Source organism: Chiloscyllium plagiosum, chromosome 32 (assembly GCF_004010195.1).
Source record: "Chiloscyllium plagiosum isolate BGI_BamShark_2017 chromosome 32, ASM401019v2, whole genome shotgun sequence".
Taxonomy (NCBI): domain Eukaryota; kingdom Metazoa; phylum Chordata; class Chondrichthyes; order Orectolobiformes; family Hemiscylliidae; genus Chiloscyllium; species Chiloscyllium plagiosum.
In genome coordinates, this window is record NC_057741.1 from 27,593,271 (window position 1) to 27,618,197 (window position 24,927).

The 24,927-nt window shown below is 40.6% G+C and overlaps 1 protein-coding gene across 3 annotated transcripts in view; it reads left to right on the forward strand.

Moving 5' to 3' along the window:
• Nucleotides 1–24,927, forward strand: part of LOC122539453 (PH and SEC7 domain-containing protein 3-like) — a 421,315-nt gene that overhangs the window by 63,618 nt on the left and 332,770 nt on the right. The window contains exon 1 of one of the 3 annotated variants that reach the window (XM_043674304.1): nt 19,420–19,518. The exons of the other annotated variants lie outside the window; for them this stretch is intronic. Within the exon in view, the coding sequence (XP_043530239.1) occupies nt 19,435–19,518 (84 nt within the window). The 5' untranslated portion in view covers nt 19,420–19,434. Of the gene's footprint in view, nt 1–19,419; nt 19,519–24,927 lie in introns of those variants that run through there. 3 annotated transcript variants of the gene reach the window in all.

A 24,927-nucleotide genomic window follows, 5' to 3' on the forward strand; every position in this document is an offset into this window, starting at 1 on the left:
ACCATTACAAGTTCTCAAGCCATCCAGATTTCCTCCACATTGTCACCAATCACCAAACTATCTGTGTGCTTGAATGGTCTGTGTGACAGACCTGCAAAATAAAAGCAGTCAAACATTGCAAGAGTGGGTAATTGAAGTCAACTATTCATCAGTATTGCGGTTAAACCTGTCATTTTGAGAGTCTATGCACAAAACGCCTAATGGCTGAATTATTGTTCCTGTTCAGAATTATTAAAGAATTACATTATTATTAGGACACACATCTTGTGGTACTTCTGCTGTTGTATTACAGCTAAAACATTTTACTTTGCAGTGTTGTATTCTCAGTGTTTAGTCAAAATTGTGCTTTTACAAACACATTGTTTAATTGTTGTAAACAGAGGGATCTTGAATATGTACAAGAGAATTTTACAGATTGGTGGGTGTATATACAGATTATTGGCTTTAAGTCAAAATAATGCTGAAAGTGACTGAGTTTTCGTGTCTTCTGTGAAGTATGATATCCGAATTGTAGTTGATAGAAAATTAATGGAATTGATTGCAATCACAAAGAGATTGTCATTTTGCACCTAATGAGTATGAAGATGCGTTGCTTTATAACAGGGCTGTTGATATCATCTCGGGCACAATATCAATGACTAAATAAATCTGGTCCCATTTTAAAATAAATTTTATTTTACAACTGTAGTCGTGCTATGCTTCTGTCAACCATTCTGTTAAACTATAGAATTACTTTAAATATTGAGTCATAAAATTCTATAACACCTTTCAGCTAATCATGCCTGCCCTTTAAAAAAGCTGTACAATTACATCCTTTCACTTGCTAATTCTCCACAGTGCGGTACCTTTTCCTTATCATAATATATATACCCAGTTCCTTTGTGTCTTCTTGGCTACTGGTCCTCCTACTAGTCCACATCCACATGAAGAGTCATTCTCATCCCATGTGCTATGTCCTGTTCCCAGACACAGCATCTGATTCCAATACAATGTACAAGGAACATTACAGCACAGGAACAGACACTTTCACACTCCAAGCCTGTGTCGACACATTTTGCCCTTCCAAACTGAAATGGTCTTCACTTACAGGATCCGTGTCCCTCTATTCCTTTCCTATTCATGTATTCATCCATGTGCTTCTTGAATGCTGCTGTTGTGTCTGCTTCCACCACCACCTCTGGCAGCGCATTCCAGGCACTTACCACCCTTTTTGTGTGAAAAATCTGCCTCACACAAATCTTTTAAACTTCCCTTTTCCCAACTTCAATCTGTGTCCCCTAGCAATTGAGCCGTCCACCCTGGGAAAAAGTCTCATATTTTCCCCTCTATCCATGCCAATCACAATCTTATAAGCTTCTGTCAGGTCATCCCTCTACGTGTGATACAGGAGCCTCTCAGTGTTGGGGGAGCTTTGATTTTCTTTAATCTACTTGTCTTTTGTAGAGAGAGAGATCAAGCTAGTGCAGGGGACAGTGAGAGATCGTAGGGTAGAGCGACAGGGTGAGCCCAGCGTGGTGGAGAGTGAGCCCAACGTGGTGGAGAGTGAGACCAATGCAATGAAGAGTGAGCTCAGTGCGGTGGCGATAGAGATCTCCCAGAATCTCTGGTGGCACACACAAGGAGATTGAGTCCAATGTGGAGGAGACGGAACCCTTGTGGGGAGTGTCTTGGTACTTAAGAAGGACTGCAATGTTGACCTTTTAACTTTATTTCTTTATTTTTCTACTTTATACTAAGGGCTTTAATGATAAACTTTTAACTATATTTCCTTATTTTTCTACTTTGTATTTAAGATTTTGTACCTAGGTACCTTTGTATCTAAGATGGCGCCCGGAATGGTGACATTACACACTTTTCATTGTACTGTTGTATCCCTGCACTTGAGTATATATGACGATAAGATGTAATTCTAATTCTAGTGTAATCAAATGCTCTCCATCTATTCTGTCAAAATTACTGCTAATATTGAATTCTTCAGTTAAATTTCATTGTAGCCTTTGCTGCTGTAAAGAGAACGACCCCAGATTCTCTAGTCTCTTCACATAGCTAAAAACTCTTACCCTGGTTATCTGCTTTCTGGTACATCCCCTTGATACACTATACAAGGCCTTGATAAGTTTTCTAAAGTTTAGTCTCTACAACTGGACACAGAGGTTGAGGTCTAACCAGTTATAAAGATCTTGCCCTCGCTATTGTACTCTAGAACACTATGTAGAATATCAAGGATCTGGTTTCATTTTGTTTTCAATAGCATTATCAGTGTTTGATACCAGTTTCAAGGAATAATGTGAGTCCTCTAATTGCTGAACTTCCTTTTAAAATTGTACCATCTGTAACCCATTTTGTTGTTCACCTTTCAAAAATGTATCACTGCAGTCTTCCCTGCATTGTATTTCATCTTCCTTGTGTCTGCCCATTTCACAAGTCTATATCCCACTGGAGGCTGCTCCCAACTCCCTGTCTCCAGCATTTCTATTCTTTGTCTCTTCTTCACACTTTGAGATAATGCACTATACACCCAAGTATGGATATACAGCCAAATGGAATAGAAAGGGGAGAACATCGGCTGGGTTTGTGCTCCTGGTCCTTAGCCACAGATCTGGGATTTGCATGTGTAGTTTTTGTTTTGTAGTTACTTGCACACCTCTTCTGGACAAGGTAGTCTCCAGATGAAGCAGAGTTAGATGTGAGGGGATAATTGAACCAGAGCATGCCGATTTAATTAGTTGGAAGCCATATGTTCTATCTTAATCTTTTTGTAAGACTTTAATATTACATTCTTACTGTATATGTAATTAAATAGAATAAAGCGATTTGGAAACCATAAGGTTTATTTCAGCATAAGCGTTTCTTTTTAGTGTCGGGTGTGAAACTGGAAAATGTCATACCATGGCACTATAGTGCTACCACTGATTGGAGGGTGTACCTTTTGCTCATTGCCTGAAGAACTGATGTTTGGGTATGATTGTTGACATGGGTATTTACATAAGTAATTTCCATTATAAAAATGAGCAAAAGCTGATGGCAGTCGGTTGATGGAAACAAAAGAATTCAAGTATGTATACTTTTATTTTGTAGTAGAGAATACCTAACAAATCTGTTTGTAGGCATCTCAGATTGAGGCAGATTTAATTTTTTTACACAGAAGGCTGACGTTTCACTGGTTGAGGCAAAAATTCTGAAATTGATGCTAACCTAAATACCCTTATTGATAAATTGATGGGATTGAGAACAACACTGCTCTTACACCTTGTATGTGTTTAAGTTCCGTTGAAATCAATTGAGAGTAACAATGGGTGTGCTGTAAAATAAGAATTCTGCTCAGACCTGTGGGCATTCCCCTGTAAAACATTTGTTAGAATGGCCTACTGTATCACCATTTGAGGTTAGATTAGATGTGTGGATGCAAACCTTTGCCTAAAGTGGTGTAAAAGTGATTAGGACTATTTGTTCATGCTGAGAGAGTGTATACCTACGTGGAATGGATTGGCTAGACTTCCCATATTGCTGTTACTTCAATATCTCCTTAAATCTAAGTAAGAGTAACATGTTTGCAAGTTAAATTGGTCCTATTTAAATAATTTATACAAAATATCAGCAACTTTAAATCTCTTACATCACTCAGGCTTACTGTTGGGAATACATTAACAGACTCACTGAAGGACATAGCTTTTCAACTCTCAAAAGGGATTGTCTGCTGGCACTCAAAAGATTGTGGAATAAGAAAGCTGACTTAATGGAAGCAGCGGTCTTATAAACAGGAAAAAATCTTCAGCTCATTTCTACCCTTTGAGATCTCAGTATTACAGGTTATTCAGTAGCACCCTCAGTGGCTCGGGGATTTCAATCAGTGAATAGCTAAACTATTCAAGATAGGATGGCCCAGTTGGAAGCCCTGGCCTGGTGTAGAATTAGCCGTGGAAGGGATTGGAGCATATATAATTGGGCTCAGTATCCCTGAGGTAGGGAGAATAAAATTCAGCTGGCTCTCTGATGATTTTGAGTCAAATAGTCCCTACTGTAGTCGAACAGGCTGCTTTGCCAATGTTCAGGATAAAGAATGTAAAGAGAATACTTGAGGTAGGCACTGGAGCACCTGGGACCCTCCACTCTACAACAGTTCAAGGCTTCAGAAAGATCGAGGGGAAAGAAATTGAAGTGAATGGCAGTAAAGCTGGTTTGCTGGAGCAATGCCACTTTGAAAGTAGCAGATTGATCTAGGGATAAGCAAATAGAATTGCACATGATGAATGGGAGGCTTCAGTTCACTGCTGGAAAGACAATGTTATGTAACTTTGTGGTTCTGTCTGGTGATATGCTCCTTTTCATGCTGTAGATATTTTCTAATCAACCTGTTCAGAGATGTTATTACACATCTCTTGGTGGGACTTGTTATATCATGTATATTTAGCATGAGTTATGAGCATAATGGAATTATGCCAAAGGCTGGGCCGCTGGGGAGTGTCAGACTATAGTTTGTGCATTCTGCCATAGTTAATTACAGCAGAAGCATCTTGTGTCAGTGAGAGTGTGATTGCAGATATCACACTAACTCCAAAATTGGACTGCCAGCTGAATTGTGAAATCAGTCTAGCGATTTCTTGAAATGAATCCCAATTTCTCTCACATCTCTGCATTTGGTTTCTTTCTTTTGGTAAGAACACAGGAGGTTGTTTGCATTTAGTCATTATTTAGCAATCTCATTTCATCGTGACATAAGAGAATGTGGAGGTATAGTCAATCATAACAACTAACCAAATCATTTCTGAAGCCCAGTCAATCTATGAGCACAAAGGACGTGACATTGATCTTGGGAAGTAGTCAAATCAGAAAGGGGTCACAGCCCCATTTCCATGAGATGAGAGGAGTGAGAGTTCTGCTCAGTGTACGCTCAGAAATAAGGTGCAAAAAGCCACAAGAGGTGTGCTCGTGAGAATGTGAGTGAAAGTATAATCTCCTAAACATGAATTTAGGAGTTAATCTTAATAATCACCCTAATTATGATTTGAACATAACCAATGAACCAGTTTCTATGGATGACTGCTCCTGAATTGGTTAATAATTCAAACATTACTATCCCACACAACGTATATCATCTCTTCACTACCACTGAAGATGGGTGAAGGGTAGTTTGTTAATTTGTTTGGAAATAATAGATTTTCAAACTTAATTGGCAGATTTCAATTAAATTTGGCAATCTGTGGAATAAATCATTAGTTTTTTTGCTGAAAATGCAAATCAGGATCTCGGGTTTCTTTAAAGGATACATTAACATTGGGATGTAGAATAAATTTATTTCTTTTAAGAATAGTTTTGGTCATTTGATTTAGAATGTTATTGATGATTTTAAAATGTCATGGATTGTCTCAGCTACTGTAATGGAATTAGTCAGAGCTGTCAAAATATGAGCAGAATTTTCAGAGCAAGTTGTGGAATTTCGCTGACCCTGAAGCTGCCTCGATGAGATGGAAGCTCTTCTTAAAAAAAAATCTTTGTGTTGACATTATTAGTTAGCCAATGGAAAATCTTGAGGAAGAGCTGCACTCTTGTGATAGCATTGAATTAACACAGCATGGTCGAGGTATGACATCTGATAAGTGTCCTCTTTATTGGTTGAATCGTGGAAGAGACTAGTTAAAAAGAGAAGTATTTGAAAAGTTCTTTCTATCTATTTTCCTCATGGATAAAGTATCATTGATAGAAGGGAAACTAAAAACAAATCTATGGAAGCACTAATTGGACTAAAGATAATGGAGAAAATAATAGAACTTAAAGTATGTAAAATGTGCTGTACTTGATGATTTACAATCCGGGGGCTAAAGTAAATAGGTCAAAGTGTTTATCAAAGTCTTTCAGCTCTTACTTAATTTGGAAGTTGTGCTATTAGAACAGTGATTTACTAATATCATTTCAATATTGAAGAAGAGTTAAACACACAACCTGGTAATTACTGCTTAACGTTATTGCTGAGCAAGCTTTTATAATCTGCCTTTATAGATGGAATAACCGCACACTAATGGGTTGATCAGAAGGTTGCAACATGGCTTGATCAGACAACTCATGTTTGACTAAGCGAGTTACGGTTTGAGGCAGTGTTTAATATCATTAAGATATTTCATTGATATGGTCATCCAGAAGGTGGGTATTGTATAAAGGAAATGTTCTCTGGGCCATGAGAAGTGACGGACCCCAGGAATCTACTGTGGGTCATTAGCATTTCATCATATTTATTGATAACTTATAAAGAGACTTTATATCAAAGACTGGAGATGAAATGTAAGAGAATGCAGTCAGTAGTACAGATGGAAGCATGAAGTTGCAAAGTGAGATGGGGGAGACAGTGGTGTAATGGCAATGACATTACCAGGGTGGAATTTGAATTCAGTTAATTAATTAACCAATTAGCTAATTAAAATTCAATTATCATTGAATTATCATTATCAAATGGAATTAGTTTCAGTAATGGTGACCATGAAACTATCATTGATCAGTCCATATGTGACTCCAAACCCACAGCAATGTGGTTGACACCTAACTGCCCTCTGAAATGACCTCGAAAGTCACTGAATTGCAACAAATAGGAATGGACAACAAATTCTGGCCTTGCTAGTAATCAGCATATTGCGTGAAGAATTTTGAAGAAAATTCAAATTAAGAGAATAGGTACAATTGTGGCAAATGGACTTTGACAGAAAACTGTGTGAGGTCATCTATTTTGGACCCAAAGAAGACAAATCAAAGTGTTTTATAAATGGTTAGGGTCTATAAACTGTAGTGGCGCATAGGCAAGTGGAAATTCAAGTACTCAAACCATTAAAAGCAAACAGTTATAACGCACAATTAAAGATGTGAATGGAATGTTAGTCTTTACCTGAAAGCTGCTGAAATACAATGCATGAAGGTAATATATAGAGAGAGCAAAGGTTATAATTCAGTTATTGTAAAGCCTTTGTCAGACTCCGTTTTGAATACCACAGTTCAGAAAAGCTATATTGATCTTGAAGGGGGTGAAGATTACAGACTTGCCAGAACAATACTGGAGCTGACAGAGTTAAATTATGAGGACAGATTGTATTAAAATGGATTTGTATTCCCTCGAGAGAGGGAGATTGGGGATGGTTGAATGAGTGAGGTATAATTAAATGTTAACAGGATCTGATAGGGAAAGTAATGAGAACTATTTCCTACGACAGGGCAGATCAGGGACAAAGAGACCTTACCCAAAAATTAGAACTAAAATTCAGATTGTAATTAGGATACACTTTTCCATACAAAGAATGGTAAAGTTTGAGACTCTGAGCCTTCTCAGATATCTGTGGATTCTTTGACAAATGAAATTTTTAACACTGAAATAGCCCATTTTGTTGGTTAACTGACTTTAAAATACAAGTAGACAAATGGAGTTGGGGTGCTGATCAGCCTGTAATTGCTTGAATTGTGGAATAGAGTTAAGAACCTAATGTACTACCCCATTCCTAATTCTCAGTTAATATATTTCTCAAAACTGTCAGCTCTTCACCACAATATTAAAAACAATGAATCAGAGCTACAGGGAGAGGCTGAACAGGCTGGGGTTGTTTTCCCTGGAGTATCGGAGGCTGAGGGGTGACCTTATAGAGGTCTTCAAAAGTATGAGGGGCATGGATAGGATAAATAGACAAAGTCTTTTCCCTGGGGTCAGGGAGTCCAGATCCAGAGGGCATAGGTTTAGTTTGAGAGGGGAAAGATATGAAAGAGACCTAAGGGACAACTTTTTCACGCAGAAGGTGGTAAGTGTATGGGGTGAGCTGCCAGACGAAGTGGTGGAGGCTGGTACAATTGCAACATTTAAGAGGCATTTGGATGGGTATATGAATAGGAAGGGTTTGGAGGGATATGGGCTGTGTGCTGGCAGGTGGGACTAGATTGGGTTGGGATATCTGGTCGGCATGGACAGGTTGGACCGAAGGGTCTGTTTCCATGCTGTACATCTCTATGATTCTATGATAGCGAGTCCCTGTCCATTTACAGTAGAATGGAAACTTAAATCTAAACTATTTTTATCTTGCATACAAGATAATACCATCATAAAATCTCATGTCGGTGACAGTGAGAGAAGTAACAGTGGGCTGTAATAGAACAAGTGCATTTATATCATGTTCAGAAACCAGACATCCTAAGGTGATTCTCAAAAGTGGAAGGAAAGGGTCACTAAACCAATTTGGGATATGTTAGGATAGAGTTGGAATATTTACTTAAAATTGTGGATTTTAAAGGTGAAATTAAAGAGCATAAGAGCACATGAATTAGGGAGCAGGAACAACCTCTAGACTGCACCATCCTTTAAATGATCATGGCTGGAAGATCATAAGACAGTGAAAGTAGGCCATTCAGTCCATCAAATCTGCTATGCCATTCAATGACGTCATGGTTGACCTGCTAATCCTCAACTCCACTTTCCTGCCTTTTCCTTGTAACTCTCATTCCCTTATTGATTAAAAATCTGCCTATCTCAGCCTTGAATATACTTAATGATCCAGCCTCAGCAGCCCTCAGTAGTAAATAATTCCACAGATTCACTACCGTCTGAGAGATGAAATGCTTTCTCATCTCCCTCTTAAATAGCCTCCTTGTAGGGATTGGAACTAGCTGGATCGTGTTGACTATGAGATCCTTGATCAGGGTTGTTAACCTGGGCCAACCATGAAAGCCTTAGCTGACCGATATAACCAGGAGATAGCATTGCTGCTGTTTGGCAGTAGTGTGTGTGTTTAGAAAAAAAAGAAATAAATCACCAGGAGATTTAAATCTCCTTAGTAAAAAACAAGCAGGAGATAGCACTGCTGCTATTGGTGGTAGTGTCATGGTTTAGGAAAAAAATCACCAGGAAATTCGAATCCCCATTTTAAAAAAAAGTAAAAGAAAATAAAATATATGACCAGGTGATTTAGAATCTCCTCAGTTGAGGGGGACTGACTCTAAGCTGTTTGGTCACAGCCAGTGTACTGTGCACAGATAAATAAAAGGTGACTTCAAATGGGATACTGGCCACTGGGCAGTTCTTTCACTCTTCTTCTGAAATTATGTCCCTCTGAACCTACACTCTACCACAAGGGGAAACAACTTTGCCACACCACCCTGTTGAGCCCACTCCGGATATTTCAATAAGATCAGCTCTCTTTTAAACTCCAGTCGATACAGATCTAGCTTGTTCAAAATGTCTGCATTGGATAGAAGAGGGAAATGGAAGGATTCAGAGGGAACTGCAGAGCATGAGGACATTTTAAAAAATTCATTCAAAGGCCGTAGACATCGTTGATTCGGCCAGGTTTTATTGTTCATCCCTAATTGCCCCAGACAGCAGTTAAGAATCAACCACGTTGCTGTGGGTCTGAAGTCACATGTAGGCCAAACCAGGTAAGGATGGCAGTTTCCTTCTGTAAAGGATATTAGTGACCGAGATGGGTTTTTCCAGCAATTGAAAATGGTTTCACAGTCATCATTAGACTTTTAATTCAAGATTTTTTTTACTGAATTCATATTCCATGCTCTGCCATCTTTCCCAAAACTATGACCTGGGTCTCTAGATTAAGAATCTAATGATAATACCACTTTCTGTATTGCAACCAATATGGTAGCTACCAGGGTCAATGAAGGGAATGGAAGTTGTGTTGAGTGTAAAAGCATGAAAGGGTGTAAATGGAAAGATGAAAATTTTTGAGTTATTGAGCGACTGGTAGAAGATGTAAATCAATAAGGATTGAATCGATGAATTGGATTGGAAAAGGAGCAGAGCAGCCTCCTTTTGCTTTGCGTAAAGTTGATAATGTGGGAGTATGAAAGTCCAGTTATAAAACGTATTATGGTAATTTAATCTGGAGGTGACGATGGCATGTGGACTGGGGAAGGAATATTTCTATTTATGGGATAGTGCAGCATACAAATTGGTTTCTGTCTTTCCTTAAATTGCAACTGAAACAAAACTTCAAAGGTATGTTGTTGACCCTGTGTGTCTTTGGGATTGCTGAGATTATGGAAAATGCTCCATCAGTGCAATTGCTGGTTTGAGGTTAGAGTTTTCACATGTTTAATTCCTAAATGTTAGAGAGCTGGCCGTCTTTGTGTTTGTTGAGAGGATAAATAATTGGAAACCCAGCTCAGGTTTGAGCAGGATGCCAAACTTGCACAGTCTGATTCAGTCTCAGATAGTAGCCAGGGAAGAAGGTGGAGTTGGTGAAGAGGATCCAGAGTTTATGCTGGGAGTCTTTCTCATGCTTATCTGGAGGAAATTCATAGCTCACTCAAGCTTTGATATTGGACCAGCATTGCGATAGCAAACAAAAATTGACTTTGCTCTTAATGACCTAATGGAGGGTTTGACACACAATTTCCATTTACAAGCCACCTCTGATCAGCAGTTTTAAAGTATTAAAACTTCGAAATGTGCAGTTAGCTTCACTTAGGAAGATTTGGAAATTATGAGGTAATTGGGAACGTTGCATTTACACATTTCAACCCCTGTTGTGAAACAATGTGAGTTTTTTTATGGAGATGGTTGTTTTCACCCACTGTTTAATGGGATATATGATCCCATTAGCAAATGTTTCCTGGCAGAGAACTCTTGGGAAATAGGAACGCTGTGCTGTATTGAATTACTACACAAGCAGTAATATAAGCATAGTGACAAGAGAAGCTTATTTGTGTTTATTGTATTAGATTAGAGGTCAATATTAAACGCACATCTCTGGAGAAGGCTGCTATATAAACAGGACTGGGTGCAAAGCTGTCATCAGAGCAGTCCATGTTTTCATTCTTTATTCCCATTTACTCCTATGTTTACTGATACCTTCGAGAGATCACTAATATTATCTTTATACATATTCTACATTATCTTTGGGCAGCTCGTTGGCTCGCACTGCTGCCAGTGACCCAGGTTCATTTCCTCACTAGGGCGACTGTGGAGTTTGCACAATCTCCCCATGTCTGTGTGGGCTTTGTCCCGCAGTCCAAAGATGTGCAGGTTGGGTGGATTGGCCATGCTAAATTGCCCCATAGTTCAATGATGTGCATACTAGGTGGATTAGCCAAGGAAATTGCAGGGTTACAGGAAAAAGGTGGGGGAGAGGAGGGGGGGTTCTGGTGGGATGCTCTTTGGACGGTCACTGTGGTCTTGATGAGTTAAACAGCCAGCTTCCGCACTGTCGGAATTGAATCATTATAATCTCTTGGTCCTGAACTCTTGGTGCTGTTCATCAAAAATCCTTATCTTCACAGATAAATCCTTTCCCAGCCTCCTTTCACTCACTCTGACACGTTCTGAATCCCAAGTGTCAGGCCTGGCTCTCAGCTCCAAATCAAAAGGTCATGGGTTCAAGTCCTACTCCAGAGATTTGAGCATATAGTTCAGGAGTTCTCTACTGTTGGTGCTGCCTATCTAGGAAGATTTTAAGCTGACTCAGTCAGGTGAAGATAAAATATGGCATTATTTAAACAGCAAATAGTATTCCCAGAGTACTCACTGACATTTCCCACCTCCAAAGTAATTATATGACAATTTATCATATTTCTATTTATGGGCTAGTGCAGCATACAAATTGGTTGCTGTCTTTCCTTAAATTGCAACTGAAACAAAACTTCAAAGGTATGTTGTTGACCCTGTGTGTCTTTGGGATTGCTGAGATTATGGAAAATGCTCCATCAGTGCAATTGCTGGTTTGAGGTTAGAGTTTTCACATGTTTAATTCCTAAATTTTAAAAACATCCTTCTAAAGTTCTTAGCTTTGCTATTTCCGTTGTTTTATTTAAAAGCCTCAAAATCCTTTTGGTTACCACTCCTATTTCTCTCCATCTATTCTCTCACATGTGCTGCATTTTTGAATGTCTTGTGGCTTTAAAGAAGGTATCCCAGTCCAAGTCACTCTTGTCTTGAAACATACAGAGTTTGGGTAACCTCCCTTCACTGCACAATTTTTTTTGGTAAGGGTTTAAAGATCTTTTCCCCTCCCGTGTTTTAAGGCTTGTTATTGCCCCTAATGTCTTCCACTGCCTCTTTGACATTTGGAAATGGAAATTGCAACATGAAAATGACTTTGTTCAAGATTTTTTTTCAAATACTGGCTCATGTTTTAGGATGAAGTAAAATAAATGTAAAATAAATACACTGCAAAATCAATCCACCCAGTACTATATATTCCATATTTGTAATACCCCCCGTATATATTACCCGTATTACACCTCATTAATTCAATCAAGTATCAAGATATGGAGTTCATGATAATGTACGTTTAAGGGATCAACACAAATACATGCAGCAATGATGGACAGGAAAAGTCAATGAAGCCTATCCCACACAATGGCAGTGCCTTTAGCTTGAGAGGATACACATACCCACCCTTGTCAGAAGCCATTTATCTCTCTTGATAGGTATAAAAAACATAAAAAGCCAGATGGTGAATTTTATCTGATTTTGGAGAGTTAATCCAATATGACTCTCACTGAATTGCTCTTTCATCATGATGTAGGACACCTTTATGCCTTTAATCTAACAGGATACCAATTCCGAAATGTTACTGAATCTGTCATTGAACCTAATGGTGTAATTAATCTAACTGTGTTATTGAAACTGGTCCTGTGTCTCGGCATTATTAATTTAGCTGTTACTGAATGCATTGCTGAATCTCCTGATATTACTGAATCTCTCAGTATTCATCACTTTCCCAATGTTATCGAATCAGCCAGTGTTACTGATAGAGCTGTCCCTGCTTTGGGGACCCCTCCCTGGGTCAAATGACATTGCATGACTCTGTTCTCTCCAGCTGATCTCCAGCTTTTCCATCCATTCTGCATTTAATGATAATGGCACTTTACCGCTTTCAGCTAAACCAAATTGCAAATAAGGAAAGGTTATATTGAGTCATCCTGACTCTGGGCTTGCAATTGCTCCCAAGTGCCTGTGATCTCAGTGAGGGGTTCCCCAAAGAGCAGGGCATTTACCCTAAGTTAGGGACGGTTCTGGTTCCTGAACCACCCTCCATTACTGTATCTCTGTCTGTTGCTGTCAGTCTTCTGAAGGCAGTGTTCTTGCTGAACATGAAGATGTGGCGGAGACTGGTTCCTGTTTGTCTGCCCATCATCTTGCAGGCAGAGGAGCTCATGGTCACTGGCAGAAGGTGGTGCCATCAGGAAGGAAGGGGTGGGGGTAGAGTGTGGGATGGCTTTAGGAGGGCGAAGACTGCTGACTGTTCTGTGAAGGAGATGAGAGCAAGCAGAGTTTGTCAGAGGAGTTGAGACATAGCACTCCCTCTCCCAACGTGTGGTGAGTGGGGCCATCATGTAGGTAAGAACTGGATCCCTTCCATTCAATGGCTTGATCCCAGGGACTGAGCCCAAGACACACACACTCTCAACACACATGCACACAGACACAGTTATACACATACAGTCACACACACACACACACAGTTATACATAGTCTCTCACACACAGTTATACACATACAGACAGACACACAGTTACACACATAGACAGTCTCTCTCTCTCTCACACACACAGTTATACCGGGCATTGGATAGGCATATGGAGGATAGTGGGCTAGTGTAGGTTAGGTGGGCTTGGATCGGCGCAACATCGAGGGCCGAAGGGCCTGTACTGCGCTGTATTCTTCTATGTTCTATGTTTATATGAGTGTGTGTCTGTGCAGGTAAGAGACAGAGTGACAGGACGTGTGTGTGTGTGTGTGAGAGAGAGACACTCAGTGTACAGTTTGGGACACTGCAGACACAAGACTGTCTGCGTGCGCTTGGGGAGAAGGAAAGAAAGCGAGAGGAACTCAGTGCACCGAGCCGCGGTGTGTAGAGAAAGAGAGAGGCGCAGACCCGAGAGGTAGCGCAGGCAAAGGGAGAGAACTCAGTGCTTTCTTAGCACTCAGCACCGAGCTGAAAGGGACGGGGACGATGATAGGGTAAGAGGCACTTGCTGCGCACTGCATTGATCTGTTTTAACACCTCCACTCCGGTAACTGTTCGGGCTGGTTAGCTTTGCTTGCTATTCCGAGCGAAGGAAAGCTATCGGCGGCTCTTTTGTTTCCCATTGCTACTGTTTTCGGGTCTTTAGGAAGTGCCCACCTTCTGCCAGAAACTGCCTGCCTCTGAACGGGGATTACACGTCAGACGAATCCTAATTTTGTATTTCGGTCCCTTCTCAGCCTCAGTCCGTCTGGTAGACACTGATCTTTGTTTGCAGACCCCCCTGTCTGTCCAGCAGCCTCATAGCACACATCAGCTGCATTTTAATATCCCTGGCTGGTTTAGTTTGGTTGCAGAATGTAAGAGAGAGAGAGACAAACAGACAGAGTGGTTGGCTGTAGAAGGTGGGGAGCTTGGTATCGAACCCTACTGGCCTGGGATGTGAACTGTGTAGGTGCTACATGAATGTAGCTAACAGTCCAAGCTTCAGTTCCTGCTCTCTTTTGGACAGGGGGTGGAGGGTCTTGTTTTGGATGCTGACATTTTGTTTATTCTCCCCCACCCGCCCCCGTTTGTGCGACTAATTGGGGTGGGGACAGCAATTCAAAACGTCTCCCTCTCCGATAACCCCGGGGCCAAATGATCTCAGGCAGCGAAGCCCCACGCAGTCGAATAGCCTGATGCCGCTGGCTGCGAAGTAGTTCAGTAGTTAGCCCATTGAGGTGTGTGACAGACAAACATTAAGGCTGGCACCCTAATGTAGCCATGATGTGGAGGATCCGGTGTTGGACTGGGGTGGACAAAGTTAAAAATCACACAACACCAGGTTATTGTCCAACAGGTTTATTTGGAAGCACTAGCTTTCGGAGCGACGCTACTTCAGACCGCTTGGAGCACGACCATAAGAGACAGAATTTATAGCAAAAGATTTCAGTTGCATGACACTAATATTTTACTATAAATTCTGTGTCTTAATATTCTGCTCCACAGCTACCTGGTGAAGGAGCGGCGCTCCGAAAGCTAGTGCTTCCAAATAAACCTGTTGGACTATAACCTGGGTGGTGTGTGATTTTAACTTTGTCCACCCTAATGCAGCAGCTGAGGGAGCTTTGTGTGACCAAAGGTGAGATGTTTGACCCAGGTGTTACCTGTCTGCTCAGGTAGATATAACATTGAGTTTAATGAAGAGCATAGAGTTAAATCCTAACCAGTGAATGTTCATCAAATAATATTTCAAGAAGGGATTAGAAACATTGAATATTAGCAGACAATTCAACTCCTGGAGCTGGTTCCACACTTGAACTAGATAATTGTCGATCTTCTACATCAACATTTTCCTGCATTATCCTGTATCCCTTGGAATTACAAAAAAAAATTGTTGATAGAATATTGGCTTCATTGACTAGGCCAACATTTATTGGCCATCCCTGTATGTAAGCCCTAGAGAAGACCATGTGCAAGTTCCTTCTTGAACCTCTGCTGTTTGGTGGTGTAGGTGGACCTGCAGTGTTTTTCAGAAATGATTTCCAGATTTTTCGCCCAGCGACATTGAAGAAATGCCACTTGTGTGCTACATGGAGGGGAACATGTAAGTGGCGGTGTTCCAACATATCTGCTTCTCTTCAAGGTGGGAAGAGGTTGTGGGTTTGGAAAGAGGCATTGGAGGAACTTTGGTAGATTACTGCAGTGCATGTTGGAGATGGTACACACTGCAGACACGGTGTTGTTAATGAACGGTATGAATGTTGAAGGCGGTAGGTGCCAATCAAGGGGCTGCTTTTTCTGGGATGGTGTCAAGCTCCTTGAGTATTGCTGGAGCTGCATTCATCCAGGTGATGGTCATTTGTGACATGAATGTCACTTGCCACTTGTGAACCCAAGCCTGGATATTGTCCAGGTCTTGCTGCATTTTGACATGGTCTGCTTCAGTGTCTGAGGAGACTGAATGGTGCTGAACATTGTGCAGTCATCAGCAAACATCCCTATCTCCTACCTTCATGGAGCAGGGAAGCTGATTGGTGAAGAAGCTGAAGATGTTTGGATTGTCAAAGCTAAATTGCCTATAGTGTGCAAGGATGTGTAGATTAGGTGAATTAGCCGTGGAAAATGCCAGGCCTGAGTGGGATGCTCTTTAGAGGGTCGGTGTGTACTCGATGGGCTGAATGGCCTGCTAGCACACTGTAGGGGTTCTGTGATTCTACAACAGTGATGATACTTCAAAAAATACTTTGTTGTTCTAAAGAGCTCAAAGGTATCTGATTGTTGTGGAAAGGCAAGCCTTTCTTTTTCAACATTATGAGCGATGCTTAAAGAGACTCTGTTGATAAGGCCAATAAAATGCACGCAGACAGAGAAGATGACCTGTGTCTGGAGAGGCAGGAGAGAGATAAAGCTGGAGAAATGTCCGTTTTCCACAGCTTGTTTCTCCCAGAAACCAAAGGCCGCAAAGCGATTGATGTCACTTTGCATGAAGTGTGACTGACCAGATGTCTCTCCCACTTCTGTTGCTGCCATTCGAAGGATTTGAACATTGAATGTCAAACTGATGAGCTGCATTAAGAATGCACCTTTGTGGTCATTAAGTCCTGAGGTAGATCTCAAAATAGAAACTTCAGGCTCAGAGGTAGCAAGGCTGCTCCCTGCAATGGAAGACTTTCCTATCTGGTGAGGAGAAGGTGACAACATTGGGCAGAAGGAATCTGCAGTATTTGTTACAAACTGTCCATCTCAGATGCACAGCTTGTTAAAACTGTGGTTGATAATCTCTTTGCTATACATCAGTATGGGCTGTACTTCAACAACTTTGCATCGTTCCTTTGTGCATTGTTAGACTGGCATCCAAAATGGTCTTGCAGCCTCTCTATGTCCACAGAGGACATGATGGTCTACAGTTCTGTGAAATTTACAGAATATTAAATTACCTGGTTTCACCCAACAGTCATCCTGTGGGCATGTATGGGAAGACGTTTACATACAAAGCACTAATAATCCTGAGCAAAGTAGTGCGCAGGGAGAAAATAATAATTTTAAAATAATTCTAATATTAACATAGGAACATGGAACAAGATTAGGTCGCTTGGCCTTTCTGGCCTGCTTCGTCATTCAACAAGATGATGGCTGGTCTGATTTTAACCTCAACTATACATTCCTGCATATCCCCATTCATCGTTTATCCCCTTGATAATTAAGAATCTGTTTAACTTTGCTATAAAAGTTACAGATTGCTGGCATGTATCTTGAGTAAACTAAATACTGAGGTGGAACTTTGGTACAGTTATGTAAGTCTCCAGTTAGGCTACATTTAGAGTGCTGGGGTCAGTCTGTGCATCCCATCTGAGGAAGGAGCAGTGGTCTTGGAAGTGTTTCTGAACAGTCCCACCAGAATGAAGCCACAGCTATAGCGTTGAGTTAAGAAAGCAGGTTGCATAGACTATATTTGTATTCCCTTGAGTGTCAAAGATTAAGGGGTGTTCCAATTGAGGTATTTCAGACATTTAAATATTTTAAGCAAAATAAATGACTTCACAAGCACACAAGAATTGGGAGTATGAGTAGGCCATTTGGCCCCCCCGAGCCTATTCAATAATTCAAAGAGATCATGGTTGATCTGATTGTGGCTTTAACTGCATTTTTCTGCACATTACCCTTGGCTGTCTTGTCAATCAAAAATATACTTTGTGACACACTCTCTGCTGCTTCAGTGGAAGACATCCACAGATGAATGACTCTCTGAGATAAAAAAAAAAAGGTTCTTGTCTCAATCTTAAATGGGAGACACCCGATGTTTGTATCCTGGCTTTAGATTCCCCCATAAGGGAAGACATCTTCTCAACATCGAACATGTGAAGTCCCTTCAGTGTCTTACATGCTTCAATAAGGCCACCTCTCATTCATCTAAACTTTATTGGGTATAGGACCAATCTTTCCTCAACTGATTCCTGGGGGGATGGAGTCAAGTAAACCTTCTCTGAACTAACTTCTAATGCAAGTATCCATTGGTTTAAGTGAGGACAGCAAAACAATGCTGTATTCCAGTTGTGGACTTGCTAAGCCTTGTACAATTATGGCCATACTTTCCCACTTTCATCTAACGGTAAAACACCAAGATACTATTTGTTGTCTAATCACTTCCTATACCTGCTTATCAACTTTTAGTGATTCATGCATCACAATCCCCAGGTTCTTTGTATATTTCTTACCAAAATAGACAAGTTCACATTTTTCAACATTGTACTCTGTCTACCAATTTTTTGCCCATTCATTTAACCTATCAAAATCTCCATGTAGATTCTTATGACAACCTACTTTCCTGTCATCAGCAAGCTTAGCCAATATGCTTTTTGTGGATGTACATTTGCTCACTGAGCTGGAAGGTTTGTTTTCAGACGTTTCATCACCATACAAGGTAACATCACCAGTGAGCCTCCAGTGAAGCGCTAATGTTAGTGACCCACCTTCTATGCTTTTTGTCCCTCGATCATAGTTTTATGTATGTGGCCAACAAGCCAAATGAAGTGTGTTGGTTAGCTAATTGCTAAATGTCTAACTTTGATTATGCGTTGAATCTTTAAATCACAGAAGGCTTTGAGAATTGAACAGTGATACCACCTGCTGTGCACGCTGCAAACACATTTCGGTATTAAGTCAGACAGGCAAATAATTCAGTCTTTGTTACAGATTTAGATCTATCTGCTTTTTGCTTAAGACTTGCAATCTCTTCTCTGAGTTCTGGAACTCTGATGAATCATAGTCTTTGGATTATTGGTCTCAAATGAGCTGCTCTATAATGACCTACAACTATATACCTGGTATCAAGCAATGTACTGATGATTTCCAAATAGCAGATGATGTTTTGAGTTATAGATGACCCCCTTTGCCATTTGGCATGAATATTTGAAGATGGACAATGTTTTCGATCATGGGTTGTAGTGTTATCGGCTTAAGTGGTGCAGATCCTTTAGAAATAGCCTTTGTAGTGTTATTTTTGTCAGTACTTATAATTCTTTTTTAGTTTGTTGATATCAGGTTGTGAGTCCGAGTTAGCAAGTTACATTTTCTTTTGTGAACCATATGTAATTTACAATTTGTATAGGAAAAGTTATTTACTCATTTAACTGCCATGTTATGGTTGATGGATGTATACGTGCGTGTATGAAGTGTGTGTTTATAAACCCTTTTATGAAAATTACATTTAAAACATCTGTTTTGAAATACCATATTTCACAGAGTTGGATGGATTATTTGCTTATTCTGCCTTTATTCCATTGTAATTACAGTCCATTGCTGGAAAATTTAAACCTTGGTCAGAGTAAATTGCTGTCAGCAGATTAATTGAAATCACTTACACACAAGGCCATGCTGAATAATCTTGAATTGTTGCCACAATATAATTGTTTTCATTTCCGATCACTCTAGTTCCCAGTCTTCCTCAACTGAAGGCACTCACTGATGCTGTTTCATGGATTTTGATTGCCTTCGGGAATTGAACTAAATGGTCACTCTGGGCCATAGCATTCATATGCTTGGGTGGGGCAGAGGAACAAGGGCTGATTCTATCCAACCTCGGTGGATTGAGGTGAGTTATAGCCGTGGTCATGGCTGAAAGCTGTTTGAACTTGGAATCTTTCCAGTTGTGTAGATCCCAGTGTAGTACTTTAAACAAAAAGTAGATATTGATGAAGAAACAATATCATTTTATTTATGTTGGCATTCACCAGAGATCCTCAGACAGCACCTTCCAAACCCACAACCACTTCCATCTAGAAGGACAAGGGCAGCAGATACATGGGAACATCATCCCCTGCAAGTTTCCTTCCAAGCCATTCACCATCTTGACTTAGAATAATTATGGAAAGGGGGAGAGGGCTCAGCAGAGGTGATTAAAGTTTCTAGAACAAGTGATTGGACAAAGAGTATGAAAAGACTCAGGAATCTAACTTCAGGCACAACAGACAAGGGGACACCTATGAGTAAGCAGGCAGGCAACGCAAGACTGTACTTAAATGCATGTGGTATATGAAACAAGGTAAATAAGCTTGAAGCACGGATTGGAATTAGCAGGTAAGATGTTGTAAGTATTACAGTGCTGTGGCTGCAAGGTGATCAGGGAACTGAATATCCAAGGATACATATTCTGTTGAAAGGACAGGCAGATGGGCACGTGGGGCATAGCTGCCTTATTAGTTTGAAATGAAATCAAATAAATAGCAAGAAGCAATGCAGGGTCCGAAGGTGTAAAATCTGTGTGGATAATGTTGGGGAACCGCAAAAGTAAAGGAGACCCTGATGTACAGGCCTCCTAGCAGTAGCCAGGATGTGGGCAGAAAATAAATCAGGAAGTGGAAAAGGCATGCAATAAAACACCATTACAATCATTATGAACATTTTTAATATGCAGGTGGACTAGGAAAATAAGGTTGGTAGCAGATCTCAAGAAAAGTAATTTGTGGAATGTCGACAAGATTTTTTTTTTCAGAAAGCTTGTGGTCGAGCCCACTGGAAAAAGACAATATTGGATTTGGTGATGTGTAGTGAGGCAGAGTTGATTAGGGAGTCGAAGATGAAGGAACATCTCGGAGGCAGTGACCATAATTCACCCCGCAGTTTGAGAGAGAGAAGGTGAAATTGGATGTGATTGTATTACACTTGAATAAAGACATGAGGAAGGAGCTGGCCGGAATTGATTGGAAGGGCAGCCTAGATAGTGGAGCAACAATGGTAGGAGTTTCTTGTTATTTGGGAGACACAGCAGAAATTAATCCTAAAGAAGATGAAACATACTAAGGGGAGGATGAGGCAACCATGACTGTCGAGGGAAATCCGGGACAGCAGAAAAGCAAAAGAGAAAGCACATAATGTGATGAAAATTAGTGGGAAGCCAGAGGATTGTGAAGCCTTTAAAAACTCAGCAGAGAATAACTAAAAAAGCAATAAGAGGGGAGATGGTGTATTGTTAGAGTGATCTAGGTAGTGATATAAAAGAAGATTGCAAATGTTGTTTTAGATGTACAAAAGGTAAGAGAGAGGCAAGAGTGGATATTAGACCACTGGAAAATGAGGCTGGAGAAGTAGTAATGGGGAACAAAGAAATGAATAAGTGCTTTGGATCAGTCTTCTTGGTGGAAGACACCAGTAGCATATTAGAACTTCAAGGGATTTAGGGGATAGAGGTGAGTGTAGTGGCCATCATTAAGGAGAAGGCTCTGAGCAAGTTAAAAAGTCTGGAGGTGAATAAATCACCCAGACAAGATGGATTATGCCCCCGAGTTCTAAAGGAGATAGCTGAGGAGATTGTAGAGGCATCGGTCATGATTTGTCAGGAATCACTGGAGTTAGGAAGAATCCCAGAGGACTGGAAAATGGCTAATATAACACCCCTGTTTAAGAAGACAGGAAGCGAGGCAGAAGATTGGTTGCTGTAGGCCAGAAGGGCCTGACCTCGGTCGTTGGTAAGATTTCAGACCCATTATTAAGGATGAGATTGCGGAGTTACTTGGAAATGCAAGGTAAGAGAGGATGGAGTCAGCACGCCTTCTACAAGGCGAGGTCATGACTGACAAATCTGTTAGAATTCCTTGAGGAGGTAAGAAGCAAGTTCGACAAAGGAGAGCTGGTGAATGCAATCTATTTGTGTTTCCAGAAGGCCTTTGACAAGATGCCACACAGGAAACAGCTAAATAAGATAAGAGCCCAAGGTGCTAGTAGCGAGGTACTGGCATGGATAAAGGATTGGCTGACTGACAGAAGGCAGGGAGTAGGGATAAAGGGGTATTTTTCAGGATGGAAGCTGGTGACTAGCAGAATTCCACAAGGATCAGTGCTGGGACCATGACAATTCATTTAAGACATTAGTGATGTGCATGAAGGAAATTAAGGTATTTTTAGTAAGTTTGCAGATGACACAAATCTAAGTGGAGCGGTAGGTAAAGTGGAGGAACTGGTGAGGCTGTAGGAGCACTTGGACAGGCTGGGAGAGTGGGCAGAGAAGTGGCAGATGGAATACAATGTGGGTAAGCGTGAGGTAATGCACTTTAGTGCAAAGAACAGAGGCATAGTCTATTTTCTGACTGGGGAAAGACTTTGTAAATGTGAAGCACAAGGGGACTTAGGAGTCCCAGTTCAGGATTCTCTTAAGGTTAACATGCAAGTTCATTTGGCAGTTAGGAAGGCAAATGCAATTCTAGTGTTCGTTTCCAGAGATCTAGAATTCAAGAGCAGAGAGCTACTGCTGAGGCTGTGTAAGGCTCTGGTCAGTCTGCATTTGGACTATTGTGAGCAGTTTTGGACCCTGTATTTAAAGAAGGATGTGATGTCATTGGAGGGGGTCCCACGGAGATTTACAAGAATGATCTCATGGATGAAGGGCTTGTCATATGAGGAGGAGCTGAGAACTGGGTCTGTACTTGATGGAATTTAGAAGAATTGGGGGGATCTGACTGAAACTTACAGAATGCCGATAGGCCTGGATAGAGTGAATGTGCAGAAGTTGTTTCCACTATAGAAAAGACTAGGACCGAAGGCACAGCCTCAGAGTGAAGGGATGATCCTTTAGAACTGAGATGAGGAGGGAGTTCTTCAGCAAGAGGTTGGTGAAAATGATTAACTTATTACCACAGAAGGTTGTGGAGGCCAAGTCATTGATTGTAAGATAGAGATAGATAAGTTCTTGATTATTAAAGGGATCACAGCTTATGGAGAGATGGTAGGACAATGGAATTGACTATCATGTAACCTATGGCAGAGCAGAGCTGTTGGACTGATTGACCTAATGCTTTTCCTATATCTTATGGTCTTATATATCACTGCTCCTTCACTGTCGCTGGTTCAAAATCCTGGAATTCCCTCCTTACTGCTATTGTGGGTCAACCTACAGCACATGGACTGCAGTGATTCAAGAAGGCAGCTCACCACCACCATCTAAAGGGCAACTAGGGACAGGCAATAAATGCTGGCCCAGCCAGTGACCCTCAGGTCCCATGAATGAATAAAAAAGTCAACAACTTGAGCATTACACTAGGACATACACCACCACTATGGTAGTGCACATGATGTCTTTGCATAACTCATGAATAAACCTTGACCAAGGCTTTGTCTTAACAGCTCTTTAGAAATGACGTTTTTCCAAAGTCAGGCCTCTGGTCACCTTAGCCCTGAGGATAGCGACCATTTTGAAACAGCTTTTTGGTTGTCTTTTTATGAAATTGCATGATTTACATAAATATAACAAAGATTTACATCAGAAAAACCTAAAGCATGTTCAAGTCTCTTGAAGCATTCTTTCATTAAAATAAACACATGCAGAGCAATGAAGAAGGAAGAAAGGAGTGAGATTAATTGAGTTACTCTTTAAAAGAGCTGGTATAGACACATTGGGCTGAATGGCCTTCTTTGCTGTATAATTTGTCGATGCATAAAGTCTTTGTCAGATTGCGAGATTAGTTTTAATTTAAATCACAGTAGTGACATTCCATTTAAATAAACAGATTACAATATTCTGAACTGGCTAAACCAGTTCAGTAACTTCATATAATGACAATGTTTATTTCTTTTAAACTTTTAAGAAAGTTTTTATCGTAGATCACAATTGAAATGTACTTGTAATGAAATGAGGGAGTGATACTTTAGAGAACATGTTGTCCTGTGACAGTTGTGGTAAAGACCAATAATGTTTTGTTTCTGTAAAGCACAAATTACAGGACAGTGCTGTGTGATTCTGTCAACCTGACAATATACCTGCTTTTGTGTGTCACTCTGCAGTCATGCAAATTGTAACCTTCACATTTCTTTTTAAGTAGATAGTGTTCCTGGATTTAGGGTTGTTTTTCAGTCTCATTGAGAAAGTGAGGAATGCAGGTGCTGGAGAGTCAAATTCGAAAAGTGGCGCTGGAAAAGCACAGCAGGTCAGGCAGCATCCTAGGAGCTGGAGAATTGACATTTCAGGCATAAGCCCTTCATTAGGCAGGGCTTATGCCCAAAATGTCTACTCTCCTGCTGCTCGGATGCTGCCTGACTTTCTGATTTTTCCACTTTTCAGTTGCTATGTTGAGAGAAAAGAAAGCTTGCATTTGTATCATACCTTCTATAATCTTGCAATGCCTTGAAATACTCCTGCCCAATGAAGTGATTTTGAAATAAAGCCAAAATTGTAGGAAATGCAGCAGCCACAAACAATGTTGTGATAATGACAGGATTATGTTCTTTGTGGTGATATTGGTTGAGAGATAAGTATTGGTTAGAAGACTGAGATACCTTCCTGACTCTATTTGAACTGTGTTGTTGATTCGGAGAGTGCCAGGGACATATGAAAGTCACCTGTGACAATACTGTGCTCCCTTAATAACCTATTTGGATTGTCAGCCAAATGCTACTCCAAATACAGTATTCAGGATGGTACTGAACTCACAACCAGGAGGTGAGGCTGCCATCTATTGAGTCACAGTTGAAGCAGTATTTAAAGGACTTTTTTTTTATTTGCAAACTATCGCCATCACTTGCATCTTCAAACAGCTGCTAATGTAATTGGTCAACGAGGTAATAGCACTTTGGGATCAGTGCTGTAAATCTGAGCACTAAAGTGGAAATATTCCAGAACTCTGAGATAAAACAATTAACCTAGCATTTCAGATATGGCCCAACATCCATATATCAGTGTTGTCAACACACCAACCAGTGTCGGCTTTAGACATTAGTGTTACCTTGTGCCAATATAACCTCATGTCATGACCAAGGTGTTGTCTCAGCTGAAGAGTTTTAGTTATGAAGAGGGATTGGACAGGCTGGAGTTGTTTTCCAAGGAATAGAGGAGATTGTGAGGCAACATGATTGAGATGTACAAAATTATGAGGGGCAAAGACAGGGTAGGCAGAAAGAAACTTTTTCCTTGGTTGAGGGATCAGTGATCAGGGGTATAGATTTAAAGAAAGGGGCAGAATGGTTCAAGGAAATGTGAGGAAAATCTTTTCATCTCGATGGAGTTGGGAAGCTG